Below are 17,063 nucleotides of genomic sequence, written 5' to 3' on the forward strand. Positions count from 1 at the left end.
CTCAGTTATACAACTTTGACCCTTAAGCACCCCTTCATTAAGCATATTTAATGGAAATAATGTATGGAGCTAAGGAATAAAATTAGTGTTAATTTAATAAGTCTAATATTTTGTCTCTCTCACAGAAGCAGCAACAAAGGTACAAATGTGCACATATGTAGGCAACACAAAAGAAGCAATTGGTTAGACATAAAGCCTAAAGATCTGAGAAGGATGTTCTCTATAATTTTAAGAACTACAAAAGCTGCTAATGAAGACTCATAGAAAGGTACCCTAATGAATTTATTTTGTATGCCATTTCCTCTTCCTTGTGTTGCAAACGCATGCAACCTATAGCTTGCAGTATATCTCTGATGATGTCTTTGCTTGGAAAAATAGAGAAGTAGCGTGGTATCTCCATTCTCATTATTCAACAGAGTTGAATAAAGGGAATGGAGATACCTGCTCATGTGGCCTTTAGTAGCCTTCTCATGTTCTATTATAGAACAAATCTGGTGTGAGACAAGGATGTACATTATCCCCTCTGTTATTCATTATCTACGTGGATCACATTATGAAGGAAAGTGGTATTAAACATGATATAAGAATTGGAGATATTAATGTCAGCTCTTTGCTTTATGCGAACGATGTTATACTTCTAAATAAATCCGCTACAAGTTTGCAAGATTCCCTGACTAAAATGAATAGCTGTTGTAATAGATATGGTATGAAGGTCAGCAATAAAAAGACAAAGACAATGAAAATAGGTAGAATCATTGAAAATGTCAACTGTGTTGTGAATGGAGAACCTGTGGAACAAGTAAAACATTTCAGCTACTTAGGCATGATTTTTACTGAAGATGGTAAATTAAATATGGAAATAGACAACAGAATCAGCAAAGCTGGTATGGTGGGAAGTCAATGGAATAAATTCATATGGAATAAGAGAGAAATTAGTCGGAACACTACATTACCTGTATACAAGACAGTGTTCAAACCAATTTTAACTTATGGATCTGAGAGCGGGGTCAGAAGTAAAACACTTGACCAAAGACTAGAGACCGCAGATATGAGAGTCCTGAGAAAGATTATAGGCATGAACAGGTGGCATTAATGGCAATATCATATTAAAAATGAGGATATTAGGAAAGAACTTGACATTGTCAGCATCCAGGAATGCATTAGCAGAGCTAATCTCAGGTGGTATGTTCACTTAAACAGAATGGGTGAGGAAAGATTAGCAAAACAAGTGTTCTCTGCCAGGTTGGCAGGAAAACGACCCAGAGGATGACCAAGATATAGGTGGATTGATACGGTACAAAATGCCTTAGTCGATAGAAATATAAGATCTGGTAATGTTGGAGTCTTGACAAGTAACAGACTGATTTGGAGGAAAATTGTACATAGGAAGTTAGTAATGATGTAAATTTTTCATGTAGTACTATCATATCCTGTACATCCCTTGAGGGAACATGGCAGGAATTTAATGATGATGATGAATTTTGGGAAAAAAGTTAGTTATATTCGAGTAAATACAGTGTTTTTTTAGCTTTCAAATTCTTACGTATGGATCATTGGTTAAAGATTGGATTTACAAAATCCCCAAAAGAGAGCAATATAGCAAATACAAGTAGCTGTAAGCAACAAAAAAACGTTGATATTGCATTTGGATCAAATGAAATTGATGATTGTGTCGTCTGACATCTCTAGAGAACCAAAATTTAAAAATAAATCGTATTTTTTGTTTACATGAACATATAAATTTAAATAAAATAGTTATTTAATTTTAATTAATATTTTAAAATAATTTATTGATTTTAATTAATTAATTTGTTAATTAATTAATTAATTTTTAATTCATTAATGAATTTTTTTTAATTAATTAATTAATTAATTTTTAATTCATTAATGAATTTTTTTTAATTAATTAATTAGGGGTACTTGGTAATAATGAAAATTTAAGAAGGGTGCTTGGATATCTGAAGTTTGAGAAACACTGCCATAGAAGATCAATTATTATTATTATTATTATTACATATTATTACATAATGGAGTTCAAAGACTCTTCGAGGGAGGGTACCTACTCTACAACTCTTTCTCCACCACTCTGCCAATCCACCAGCCGCAACTACCTTCATCAACTACACCAGTGGTCTCCAAACTTTTTTGATCGCGTACCCCCAATTGATTGAGCAAAATTCTATTGTAATAAGTATTATAAAGAGGAAATATGCTATCATTATATAATAATTAAAAATGCTAGATATTTTTACACATTATTTTTATTATTAATAGCTTACAAACATATTTATTACAATATTTAATGTGAACAATGACCTTGGAATTCTTTCGTAATTTCTTGAAATTCTGGTTTGATGGCTTCTGATACCGCGATACGTTGCTTCTTTAAATTATCTGCAAAGATTTCTATATGTCTACTAATAGTATTTGCTGATAAGGGAATATATTTTAGTTTATCTGCATATTCTTTTCCATGGATTATATCTACCATTTTTATGGCAGTTGGGAGTACAAGTGTTTTCCCAATGGTGTGTGGCTTTTTGGTCTTTTGCAATTAAGAATGCAACCTCAAGAGATGCCTCCAAATATTTATTGTTAATTTTAGTGAATTTTTTTAAGTTGTTGGATTGAGAATTACATGTCTTCAAACATCGTTCAAAGAATTGTAAAGATTTGTGTTCATGTTCAGGATGTTTAGTTTTTAAGTGTCTTACTAATAATGTTGGTTTCATACTTCCATTACATAGTGTCTCATGACACAATACACATGTAGAATGAGGTTCATTGTTGACTATCGTCGATGTAAATCCCCATTTCAAGTAGTCTTCTTGATAATTTCGAACATTCTTGGGCAAGGTTTCGTTAAGTTTCAGATTAATATTTTTATCACTTAATTTGACTGATAATGAACTTGTTTGAATAGAAGAATCAATCCAATCTTTTCATTGTTGTTTGTCTGATGTAGAAGTACTATCATAATTATCTTCAATTCGCGGTTTCTTTGGAGGAAATTTTATTTTTAACCATTTATCCATTTTGTGAGGGTCAATTTGAAATTTAAATATAATTCATTTACTATTGATAATATCAAAGACTTTTAAAAAATGTAAGCAATTTTGATAATATTAATTCACTATTTCTAGCATAAATGTAAAAGTAAGCACAAAAAGGCATTGGAATTGCACAGAAACAATATATATATACTAAAAAATTGTTAAACTTACTACTAACAGTCAAATAATTAATACACCTGTGGTGTCATCTGTAGATAGCAGGATAACTAAGCAATTTTCTTTCTCTAGTTGGGCTTGTCAACACTAGGATGCACTACAAACAATGGCAATGATAAGAAGTAAGAGATTTACTCCCTAGTTTTAAAAAACATGACAGCTTTGCCACGATCATGTGTGCAAAGTCGCCCAATATGCGGTACTTGCAATTTAAATTTACAGGATCTTTATAACGTCTTTGTCTATATTAGATATATGTTTAATTGATGAAAGAAAGTAATATTCTTTATCTTCAATTAATTACTTAATTTTTTTCCTATCAATATAAAACTTTTTTTTGACATACCCCCACATATTGACTTGTGTACCCCCCCCCCCCAGGTACGCATACCACACGTTGGAGACCACTGATCTACACCAATGCCATCTACTGCCAACCACCACATGTATTTTCACAAACAAACATCCATGTCTACGGTGAGATTTGAACCCGTAACCTTTTGGTGGGAGAGCAGATACACTAACCACTCAGCCAACCAGGCTGGCAATTTCTACAATGTTTCTCATCTAGAGACATTTCCATGGCCATTGTTCGCACAAAACTAGCAGCCATTATGCCTCATATTTCTGCTAACTCTACAGGAACTCATACTACAGTTGCTCAGCATCCTTTTACAGTCAAAGTGTATATACTCACCAAACCTGCTACTCCAAGTCATCTTTCATTCCTTCCACCTCAATCCTGTAGAACAGTTTCCCTGATTGAGCATTTCAAATCTTGAACGATTTAAGAAGAGTATCAACAGATTACTCTATTCCTAACTCCACCATCATATGGCACCTGTTTGCTATAGGCACATCTGCCTTTCCTGTGTAGGATAAATATAAAATTTAAAAAAAAAAATCATTTAGTTTTGAGCAGGATAAAAGTGAATTTCACATTAAAAAGAAAAATACATTAAAAAAAGGTTTCAAAATGAATCAAAGTAAGAAGTTCAGAGGTGAATTGTAGACTCAAATACCAAACATTATTTAAGAAAAAAATGAAAGTGATTGAAAACAGCAATCAAACTTGGAAGATTCTGGGCAAATTTTGAAGAAAACATTAAATGTTTCAGCTAGGCAGGTATGGAGTCAAGTTATCTGCAAGGAGAAAAAAAATTAGAACCCTATGGTAGAACAGTCTCCCTGATGAGGCAAATATGGAAAGTAGAAGTCTAGAGAAAGTTCCTAGCAAGTAAGTCAGCTTGTGCTATGAGAAAGAAAGAGGAGAGAGAATACAGGGAAAATGTAAGCAAGCGGAACAATATGTAAAATTAGCTAAATAAAAAAGTCTCTTATAAAAATATAGAAAATAATATCATGAAAGGGGCAAAATGTTCTGAAGGCTATTTATTGGGCAAAATATATAAATGGGAATGAGTACTGTAAAATTAATCATGGTTGATAAAGATGAGATGGAAACTAAAGATATTCTATATGCCCAAAGATTTTTTTTTTAATCAACTGCACACCTATACAGCAAGTCTCAAGATGAATAACAATATGCTGTGGAGAGGGAGAGAAACAGGTCATCTATTAATCAAATAGTTCTCTTCTAGGACAATCAGGCATTCTAAGGGAGTTTTTGGTGCACCACTCCACATATGAGAACAATATTCTAAGGTGAGGCAGAAATGGAATTAATTAAGTGTTTGACGTTTAGCAGAATCAAAGTAATGTTTACAATGAAAAAGATTACCAAGAATATGAAAATGTTTGGAAGCTGAAAAGAATAATGATGCAATGTGTGTATAAGTATAGACTAGATATGAAAGTTAGCCCAAGAAGAGAAAACTGATCTTGGCTGAGTGGAATGCTATCTCCCTCTGAGTGAGGGAGAATGAGGCATGTCTTTCTTCTGGAAATAAGGCAGTAATTATGTTTTGGTAGCATTAAAATTCACTTTTTTATCTTAACCTTGCCTGAGAATGGCTAGAAGATCCATGTTTACACACTGCCCATAGAATATCTTGAAGTTTCTGTCATCAAGTACTACAAAGTTTTGTGCAAGGTAAAGAGGAATGGAGTGTACTATATCAGCAAAACTATTAATAGAATTGAACATTAGTGAAAGGAGAAAGAGTATTTGATGCCAGGATGATAGGGAAAAAAAGACCTAAATGAATAAACATTAGAAGCCTGTATAGCACAGCACTAGGTTGATAATGAATAACAGAATCTTCTGGTCTAAGACTTATCTACTACATTGCCATTTCACATTTGAAATGGCAATGCAGTACATAAACTCTTCAGCACTTCAAAGTGCTGAAGTGCTACTACTTGATCCATAAAGACATGACGTTCTTTGACCTTGACTCATAAGGACTGACTTTCTTTACCTAAAATTTGGGAGAGTCTTATTCCTATTAGTTTACGAGCAGTAATTTATATATATATATATATATTACATCTTGTGATCAACTGTAGACTAGCAAGCAGCTTATTTTTTAAATTGCATTGATATTATTGCAATCTGTTGAATTGTCTGATGATTCTCTATTATATTCAGATAGAAATATTTGACTTAATGTGTTACTAAATCTCTTGTGTCTGTGTTTCTTTTAGTATATTATAAATACCATCAAAGCCTCAGATAACAGACTGACTTGGAAGAAACTTACTGATAGGAAGTCAGTAATAATGTAAATTTTTCATGTACTGCTATCATAGTATCCTGTACACTCCTTTCTGGCACACATTAGGAATGTGGTAATGATTCTAAAATCAGCATTTATAACCAATGTAATTAAAAAGAAGCACAGAAGGAATTATTGCTGATCCCTGCATCAAACCCATAAGTGATGATGTCATTAATATCAAGAAAATTTTCAAAACTATATTCAAAAATAATATTCACTTACTTTAATTTCCTGTCTTAACTCTTTGCCATGATAACGATATAGGTTATAGAGTATGGGCATCATCTTCCTGTAAAATATCATTATTGGATGATTATATCTTGTGAGGAAAGACAATATGTTAATAAATAACTAATAAAACAGTTAACTCATCAATGCACAAGAAATAACATAAACATCCAATAAGAATATAAAAACACAAGAATACTAGAATAGAAAATTAATTATGCATAAAATAGAGGTATGAACTGATTTAATCACTTTTCTATTTGACTTAGCGCAAAACCAAATATGGGGGGGGGGTTAATATTTAAAAATACTTACCAGTGTATCCAAATACAGGAAAACCTCACTTATGTGATTATTTAATCCATCAATCAATGCATGTTAAGCAAAATTGCATTAAGCGAATACAATAAACAATAGGAATAATTATAATTCATCCATCAGCTAGCATAAATTTGGAAAAAAAATAACAGTACAAGCTATATTAGAGGATAAAATCACCAAAGTTAATAAAAATTAATTGCTTATATTTTTATTTAATGTCTAAACATTTCATTGAGCTACTTTTTTAGAAAAAAAAATTAAGTAAAGATGTTTGAATCATGCTCGACTTTATCTTGTCATGCAATTTGTGATAGCTGGTGATCACTTTATCAAGATTTTGGTGGACTTCGAAGCTTCGTTCAATATCAGGATCAGCATCAAACAAAATTTCCTTAGCATATTCAATGTGATTGAAAACTAGCTCAAGTTCTTTTGTAGTTAGCTTCTTAGTAGTAACATTCTCTTTTTGTTCGCACTCCTTATCTTCTTCTTCTTCATATACATGCTGTTCTTCTAGTTGAAGGAGATCATTCTCACTAATTGTTCTGAATGGGAATTGAGCAAGTTGCTTACATCTTAATTATACAGTTCATTAAATCCAAGTTCTTTTCCAATTGTGCTGATTTCTTAAATAATGTTAGATCTTGGATTTTGCACATGATAAACTAACAGAGGCTTGAGTTTAAAGTCACTTTCTGCATTGCTGCCTAATAAAAACGTAAGACGATCTTTAGATACTTTGTATCCTGGCTGAGATACTTCAGTTTTATCTAGAAAAGTTTTTGTTGGCAAACACTTCCAAAAGAGACCAATTTTGTCAACGTTGAATATTTGCTGAACTCTCCTGAATTATCCTTTGCAATTCTTCAGGAAACTTGCACTAGCAGATTCCCCAGTTATTCTTATGTTATGCAGTCCAGTTCGATTTTTAAAATGGTCAAACCATCCTATACTCGCAGTAAAACTTTCACATTCCCCTTGAAATTTGATTTCCTTCAATGAGGTAAAAATATTGAGAGCTTTTGCCTGAATATTCCCTGTACTAAAAGGTATTCTTTTTTTGTTATAATCCTCAATCCAGAGTGATAGAAGATGCTCCACCTCAATCATTAAATGGCTTCTATTTTAGGTGACATGCTTAAAGAAGCAGAAACAACTTTTCCTTGTTCTTTGTATTCTTTGCTCCTATTTAATATAGTTCAAAACTGTAGATTCACTGTATCTCAGGTCTTGCACAATCATTGTATTACTAGCACCTTTCATGATTCTTAATGACTTTGAGATATTCTGCTCGCTGCAGATTAGAGACAAAATATTTCGTGTAATGTAAAATTTCGCAAAACGTAAAAAATAGCGTTACTATTGATTAATCACTCGCTTACAGTGGGAAATAGTATCATTTCACTTAATTGCGCTAACTGATTATCATGCATATTGAATTCGCTTTAAGTGAAGTTTTCCTGTACATTATTTTTCTAAAATGTATTTCAGAATTTAGAAATTTAATCCCTTTTTTTTTTTTTATTTTAATGGACAAATACTGTGATGATAATGAATTGATGGAATACCATTTTGTTTTGGTGCCATCTTTCTCATCTCCATAAGAGAGAAGTGCTTCATTCTATTTATAGGATGATAGGATGTTATGTGATATACAATATTTCTTTAATCCATGCTGAATGAATGCAAATAAGATGAATCCAATGCTTTTAGTATCTAATCAGAAATCTGAGATATCTGCACGAAGACATATTTAACCTGTAAACTGTGCTTCCTTCCTATCTTGTATACTTTAATGTTCCAAGCTATTATGAGAAGTAAATTCTACAGTCATTTAATACCATATTTATTGGAGGGGGAAAAAACCCTATATCAGGCCTATTTCAAGTATAGGCCTGATAAATCAGTTTATAGGAGTATGAGACATAATAAAAAAAAAACTTTAAGAACCTTAATTACATTTATAAATTTCTTGGCCAAGACAAGCACTCAGACTAGAATGTTAAAGGGAAAGTGAAGTTATAACAACCATGCTATTGGAATTGGATGCGATATCAGTATAAGTGTCAAGGAAATGTGTGAGGGTAATATGCCTGTTATTTGAGTGTTAACCCTGTCCCACAGGAATTGAGATGGTTAGATAGTATAACAGCATAAGAAATGAGAGAGGGTTGGGGAAAGATATCAAAAAATCCAGTCAATGAATTTGCAAGTTTCTATTTTTTCACTGACAGCTACAATGATGAAGGGAGCTGGTGACAGAACTGATAAGTGAATATAAATAAATTAATATTCATTCCACTTTACAATTCAATTAGCTTGCACTGCAATCAACTTACAATTGAATAAGTTTAAAATTTTATTTCAGTAAAAAGTACTAAAGTAGGCTTATAGCATTAATTATAATAATGACACAGTGCTTTATACATAAGTGAAAAAATGAGCCTGTACAGCTCACTCAGTACAGATAGAACATTGGTTTTGAATCTTGTATAGAACATCAAGAATCTTTGTTAGGGCTTTTCAATTGAAGGTGAGTTAGCTGGTCTTATATGAAAAGGGAAAGGTTCCCCCCCCCCCTCTGGAACTCAAGTTTTTTGTCCTGCAACTAGGCTAACCAGTCAGTAGACCACACAAACAATTTACCAAGAAAAATACATTACAACTAACAGTAATATTTTGGTTTCATAAGATGGTGCTAAATATCTGAGTGGGTATCCTGGCCATTGCATCATCATATGATAAATAAGTGAAAAAGATATGAAATAAAGTGATTGACATGAAGAGTTCATTAGACAGTTGACACATAAATAGCTGCTCTCAAAAATACATAACTGCATAGTCATTCATTCAGAATCATTTACCTAAAAGATGTATTTTTGTAATCATTTTCTGAATTAGTGCTAGTGCATATGGATATTTCGACATTCTATAGCTGTACTCAGCATATTAAACTGATCTCTGCCAAACTATTTTTATGTATAAAGGCAGATTTTCAAGTAGGCCATTTATCAGCATATATGTAATTCCTCAGTCTGGTTGGCCGAGAAGTTAGCATACCCACTATACAAGCAAGAGGCTGGGGGGTTCGAATCCTACCTAGGCATGGATGTTTGTGATTGTCATCCGCCTTCGTACAAGTGAATAAACACTCTCCCAAGATGGAGTGGGTCACCATAGGAGAAGTAGACCCAACCCTCCCACAGTGGGAGAGGCCTTTACCCCAGCAGTGGGGAAAAGTCGCAGGTTGGGGAAAAAAAAATGTAATTCCCCACACAGAATTTGGGTATGCTTTTTGCATGTAATATACCTTCGTTCAGCAACAATGCTAATTGAGCCATGATAATTTAATTTCAAAATATATCCAAGGGAAAAATTTTGCAGCCTGAGAATGTTAGTTAGGTCTGCTATGTGGTGTCACCTTAGGAATTTGCAATCTCCCAACATATCTAATATTTTTCAATATTATGAGTTTAAAGATATGAGTTCTCCATATTAGTTTGTTCTCCATTCATGAAATGGAAATTTAATTTCTTTGCAAATGCTCATTTTGTGTATTTGTATATTTAGGTAGTACTGCAAGTGGGTTTTTTTTTTTTTTACTTTTAAATAGTATTTGTATAGTTTAAGATCACTATGTTACAATTGTTTAATCAAACATTAGTAGTTAGTGCATATGTATGTTTTTATGGAAATGGATAATATTAATATCACCCATATACATTATTAATTTGGGTTATACATTATTAATATACAGCAGAAACAGTCAAGGGCCAACTAGTGATTCCTGGTGGATGAACTGTAGGAATAGCAAGAATTACATAAATCATTATGTAAGTTTTTGTATATTTAATATTAGTATATTTAAAAAAGAATTTGATAAAGCACTGTCCGAAATGAGTAAGGGAAAAAGTCCAGGTGTAGACAATATTCCTATAGAACTGCGACAAAATCTAGGTGATGAGACAAAACTCATTCTATCAATTAATAGCCCAAATCTATGATAGAGGAGAAATACCAAAGGAGTTTATGAAATCAACCATAATACCAATACCAAAAAAGAATAATGCAAACAAATGCAGCCAATTCAGAACAATAGCTTTAATCCCACATGTTAGCAAAATTCTGCTAAAAATTATTCAAAATAGAATTTATTCAAAAATAGATTGTCTATTGGATGAAGACCAATTTGGATTCAGAAAGAATAAAGGAACAAGAGAGGCAATACTCTGTTTAAGAACAATAATAGAGAGAAGATTAGATCTTAGTCAAAATACTTACATTTGCTTCCTTGATTTAGAGAAAGCGTTTGATAAAGTAAACCAGCAAATACTCCTAAACTGTCTAACTAATATCGGCATAGATATGAGGGATAGGAAAATAATTTATCAAATTTACAAAAATCAAAATGGACGGATTAAAATCAATGATAAGGAGAAAATAATAAATATCAGGAGTGGAGTAAGACAAGGATGTATACTTTCATCACTTTTATTTAATTTATATATTGAAAAGGCCATTCAGGAAACTAAAGATAAAATAAATAGTGGCATAAAGATAAATGGTGAGCAAGTCGTGTATAAGATTTGCTGATGACATAGCCCTTGTAGCAGAAAACAGAAGAACGTTAAAAACAATGCTAGAATTACTAAATAATAACCTTGAAAAATATAAAATGAAAATCAACACAGATAAGACTAAAATAATTGTTACAGGCAAAATCCCTATCAATGCAGAGCATATAGACATCAGTGGGAAATAAATAAAACAAGTGAAAAGCTTTAAATATTTAGGTAGCCTAATAACAGAAGATGGCAGAACAAGAGAAGACTTAAGATCAAGAATAAACAACGCAAAAGTCCAATTCTCTAAGATGAAAAGCATTTTAACAGGAAACCTCAACCTAAAATTGAAAAAAAAAAAATGAGTAAAGACATTGATATGGAGCATTGCACTGTATAGATGTGAAACCTGGATTCTAGGCAGAGAAGATGTAAGAAGATTGGAGGCTTTTGAAATGTGGTGCTGGTATCGCATGAACAAAATAAAATGGACAGAAAAAAATCAAACCAACAAGTCCTGAGAGAGATAAACAAAACAAGAACTCTAATAAAATTGATCAAAATTAGAAGGGATAGGTGGTTTGGACATATACTTCGACATGATGGACTTGTGAAAAGAATAACTGAAGGCAAAATAGAGGGAAAAAGAAGAAGAGGCAGACCAAGGAAGAGCCTTCTTGATCAAGTCAAAGACAGCACGGGTTTGAGGAGTTACCAGGAGGTTAAGAAGAAAGCCAATGACAGAGCAGAATGGAGGAAATTGCTGCTGAGCTACCAGTCCCAAGATTGATGCAACTGATGAATGTATATTTAAAAAAAAACATTTCTAAGATAAGAAATGTCAGAACACTAAACCATTCCAATGATACCATATACCTTATATGGTATAAATGAACAATATTTGAGTTATGCTTTTAACTGATTGGCAGCAATTAGATAAGAAGGATGTATACTAAAAGGCATTTTGACAGTGAATCAGATGTATGACTGGGCTTTCATGCACTATTATTTATAATCTATGTGGATCACATTGTTAAACAAATCAATGTTAACCATGATGTTCAAAAGAGGAGATTATGAACTGGTTTTCTTGGTTTAAAGAAGGTGATGGATTCTTCATTGATAAATATGCCCCAAGTTTTCAAAACTTAATAACCTAAATCAAGTAAGTGCTGTAGAACCGAAATTTTATAAAATAAAAGGCAGGAAAACACAACTTGTATTCTTAACAACCATCCAATAGAAAAAATTAAAACTTGAATTACTTAGGCATAATTTTTTATGATATGGAAAAAAAAAAAAAAAAAAACATAAGAAATGGATGAGGCTGGAATTTTTTTGTATTATTATTATTTTTTTATCTAAACTTGAAACGATCCATCAGAGATTATAAAGTGTAGGCCTATTCAGAAACTGCAGTACATTAGAATCATGGGTAAGCTAGAAATCACATATAACTTTTTCAAACCACTTCAGGCCTCCATTAAACAGGATGGCAGTCACATTGGGCACTAAATTCATCTAAAGAAATTCATAAACCTCCAAGCCAATGTGGCGATTTGAATTCAAAACCCATTGGCTGGAGAATGGATACATTACTGGTTGATGATGGCAGGAGAATCAAATACAATCAAGGTGAAAATGACCAGTTTATCTATGATTACCTGAAATTTAAAAATGCCACCTCCTTCAAATATCTTGGAACACTGATGATTCAATATAATAAAATTATGTTAACTAAAGAACAAGAAAAGCTAACTTTGTCTGCACCCAAAAACACAGCTAAAATACAATCAAAGAATGTTATGAATACTTACTTGGTAGATGCAGAAGGGCGGAGAATATTTACGTCAATTTTTACATGATGAATTAGAATGTCAGACAAGAACTTTCCAACCTGTAATAATAAAAAGCAATAAATAGATCCTGATAAGGTATGAGATTTATCTTGGAATGTGTAAAATGGTTTGTAAGGGTAAGAATTTTTTTTTAAACATTACTTCATATTTTGAATGATTTCAACTTATAGACAGACAGAAGTAAATACATAATAGAAAAATAATTATTTTCAACTTTCTTCAAGAAATGAAAATGATTCAATCATAGAAGTACTTCTCAGTATCAATAAATATTTCACAGGAGATTACCTAGAATCTTTAGAAATTTAAAATCTCAAAAATTACAGTTGTTAGATGCTTCAAAGGAATACATATATATATTAAACATATTATTATACAAGGTATCCACATTGGACCTCCCTAGTTTCAACGTGCTACTACTAGTTAAGCGTATAGACACGGTGTCAAAATAACCAAGTTTTTGTAAAAAATAAATTTCGATTTCTTACCCTCCTTTTTAAACTAGGGAGATCTGAAGTGGATGTCCTATATATTTATAATGGTTAAACACAGGAAAGGGGAGATCAATGTATTTTGTCCAGTGATGTCTGATCTTCAATCTTTACATTTTTTGGCTATCCATGGCTTAAGATTCCCTGTCTTATTATGCCTCATTCATCTGCCATTCCTCCAATTGAAAATCATTCTAATCTCGAATTTTTAATCCATGAAGCTAGATTTCACACAATCTAAATTCTCTAACGGCAAGTTGTTTTCATTGTTAACTTTAATGTCCACAATTCTAAGTGGCTTCCTTTTTCAAATTCCACTAGCAAAGCTGGAATAAAAGCAGAGGTATTTGCTGTTCATAATGATTTTAAAAAAAATCATTCTTCCGATCAGAATCCTTGACAATCCTCTTCACTCACCTGGCACTCTGGATCTTTTCTTAACCAGGTCTCTTTCCGGGTTCACTGTTGAGGTGACTGCTCATCTTGGTAATTTAGATGACAATATCTCATCCAAGTTTTATCTCTTGTGGAACTCCTCCCTTCCATTCACAATCTTACGCACTTTGGCACTACAACTGTTACTCTGGAAAATGACTCAGACAGGTTAATGGATACAAGCAGGATAAGGAAAGGGGAAAAATTAGAATAAACAAGAATATCTGAAATGTTGCTACTTGGAATGTCAGGAGAATCCAACACTATCAAGATCTAGACAAAACCCTAATAGAAAGAAATATCAAATTATCAGTAATAACAGACACAAAGAAAAAAAACAGAAAAGTTCAGATGAAACAGATAATTAAATTTATATCTACAGTGAAGTCAAAAAGGAAGAAAGAGCAAAAAGCAAAAAAGAGCAAGAGTAATGATTTTTATTCACAAATCAATTAAAAAAAGATCACACATTACAAATACTGGAGGGAGAGAATTGTAGAATTAAGATTGCAAATAAGCTGTAGCTTCCTGACTATAATTGGGGTTTATGCCCCAGAGGGAGAAAGAGAGAAAGATAGCAATGCCTTTTATTCAGATTTACAAAAAATAACAGATAAACACAAATGATTATCTATTTATTAATAACGGGACATTAAATGCCAGGGTAGGGAACATTTCACTAGGTACAAATATAGGCACAAAGGTGAAACAACATGCAATAAAAATGAATACAGACTTACGGATTTCTGTGTATATAATAACAGAAAAATTACTAACACTTTTTTTCAAGCATAAAGATTGCCATAAATTCATTTGGGAAACAAAAAAAGTTAAAAAGTATAATAGATTATATAATAGCTAATAGGAAAACAGCTAATATAATACAAAGAATAAATGGAAAACCAGAGCAAGTAAAAGAAAATGATGATATTATTTTAATTAAGAGAGACCTCCAGGGAGTCATGGACTCATCGAAGGGGGCCACATACTACACATACCAGCTGTCATACTTGTTCTTGAATTCATTCACACTGCATGCACTCACAACATTCAATGGCTATCCATTACAATCATGCACCACACAATGAGAGAAAAATCTAGCCCTTAGACACTTCTCAGTGGCATTCATTCTCAGCTTCCAAGGATGTTTGTAAGTCCCAAGTATATTACCCCCTATTTCTTCTGTTTGTTAGTGTCTGCAGTCTACAAATTCTCTATCTGCCTTCATAATCAGTATTCTACAATCTTGGTATCATTTTTAACACTCACCTTTGCACTCTCAACTATATCAGAATCACAAACAGAAAACCAGGAGACCAGACCTGTGCACAATAGTCCAAGTAAGATCTTAAAAAGGCCTTGTAAAGAGGCAAAATGACATCCTTATCTTTACATGCGAAAGTTTTTTCAGCTTTGTAATTATCTTTCAAGTTTTATTTGCAATCTTTGCTACATGGCCCCTGAACTTCAACTTCCTATCTATTAACATTCCAAGATACCTAACCTCATCAGTTTCTTCTAGCAAACTCCCACCAATATAGTATGACATTGGATATCTAATCATGCCAAAGTGAATGACTTTATATTTACTGACATCCATTTTCCCATGTTCACAATTCCAGCCTATTAAAATTATTCTGCAAGTACTGCATATCAGTAGCATTCCTGTTTACCCAACCAATCTTTGCATCAATAGCTGTATGTCACTTGTCAAATTCATCCCAATATCGTTAATGTACAGATTGAATAGCAGTGAACCAAGCACTGTGGTACATCACTGGTTACCTCATATCCTTAATATACCACTTTTTGATATCTGTCAGTCAGCCATCCTCTTATCCATGCTAATATTCTACCATGTGGTAATCTGTCAAAAGCCTTAGCAAAATACAAAAGTATCATGGTGTATCCATTCCCCTTGTCTAGTGCATGGTAAAATTGTTATAGAATGTGAGCAAGCTGCTAAAACCTGAACTTCCCTAGTAAACCCATGTTGCTCATTACAAATTAGAGATTCGTTGTCAACCCATTTCTGAATACAAGCCCCCTAACTAATTTTTTCAAATTTTTCACCACCACTCCTGAGATACTAATTGATAGATAGCTGAATACATTGGTCCTTGAACATCCTTGTGCAGTGGAATTACCATACATTCATTCCATTCCTGTGGAATCTTTCCTGATCTGAGACTCATATTAAACAGCCTGATCAAAGGAATAGCCAGTTCACCTGAACACTCTTTTAGCACACATGATGATATCCCATCAGTCCCCATTGCTGAATTCTTATTCAGTTTGTGCAACAGCTCTAATACCTTGTCCTCATACACCTGAGTTTCTTCATCCAGTGAAGAGGTAGCAGTCAGCTCAAATGTCGCATACACCAGGTACAGCTTTTAACAAAATGGGCACTCATTAGTTGAATGACCTCTTCTACATCTGTTACCTTCATGCCATCTGCACATATTCATTCTTTCTTTTACATGCAGCATATCGATAGAATTCTAGTGGGTTGTCTTCAGCATGCAGAGCCAGTTTCTTTTCATACTCAGACTTTGCTTTCCATTCAACAGTTGTGACTATTCTAGCCTACTGCTTATAATTTTCATAACGGACATCATCCTTATGCACATGGTATTCCTTCCACATCATCATTTTCTTACGAATCACTTGCTTAATAAAATTACACATCCATTTGACTCCTAACCTATTTATTCTTCGATCACTCAGAACACATTCTAATATTGCATCATTTAAGTATTGTTTAAATGCTTCCCATCCAGCAACCAATCCCATTCCACTCAACTCAGTACACTCCTGAGATGGTCATAATTTTCTGCTTTGTAGTTCAGCATGTAACCTTTTCTGAATGGAACATTCATAAATATAGTCACTTCACAATAGAGTACCGCATGATCACTGTCACCAACCGGAAGCAGAATAGTTACGTCTTTAACTGAAATGCTCTCTGAAACTATAATCAAATCTAACACTTTTTAACTCGAGTTCCTACCGTCACATGTTGCTTGAGGAAGTTGTCCTGCAACAGCTCAATAAATTCATTTTCATTCTTCTAATGAGATTCTATTACTACTACCCAATCAATATTTGAATAATTAAAATCTCCCATCATGATTACCATTTTCGCATTCATCTTTTCCATTTGGTGATGCATTTTTTCATCACTAGCAACTCATCCACCAGGTCTGTAACAACACCCCACTATGTAATGGATCTTGTTAGATTCCACCTCCCA

The 17,063-nt window shown here is 32.9% G+C and overlaps 1 protein-coding gene across 1 annotated transcript in view; it reads right to left on the reverse strand.

Annotated features, from left to right (window-relative positions):
* The window catches only part of PolrMT (mitochondrial RNA polymerase), a 603,530-nt gene that overhangs the window by 336,950 nt on the left and 249,517 nt on the right, over nucleotides 1-17,063 (reverse strand). Inside the window, exons 14-15 of the mRNA XM_090391417.1 lie at nucleotides 12,840-12,919; nucleotides 6,134-6,200 (exon numbers count right to left, since the gene is read on the reverse strand). Of these exons, the coding sequence (XP_090247543.1) occupies nucleotides 6,134-6,200; nucleotides 12,840-12,919 (147 nt within the window). The remainder of the gene's footprint in view (nucleotides 1-6,133; nucleotides 6,201-12,839; nucleotides 12,920-17,063) is intronic.

This window comes from Typopeltis vanoorti, chromosome 4 (genome assembly GCF_054136105.1).
Source record: "Typopeltis vanoorti isolate ZY-2024b chromosome 4, IOZ_Tvanoo_1.0, whole genome shotgun sequence".
NCBI lineage: Eukaryota > Metazoa > Arthropoda > Arachnida > Uropygi > Thelyphonidae > Typopeltis > Typopeltis vanoorti.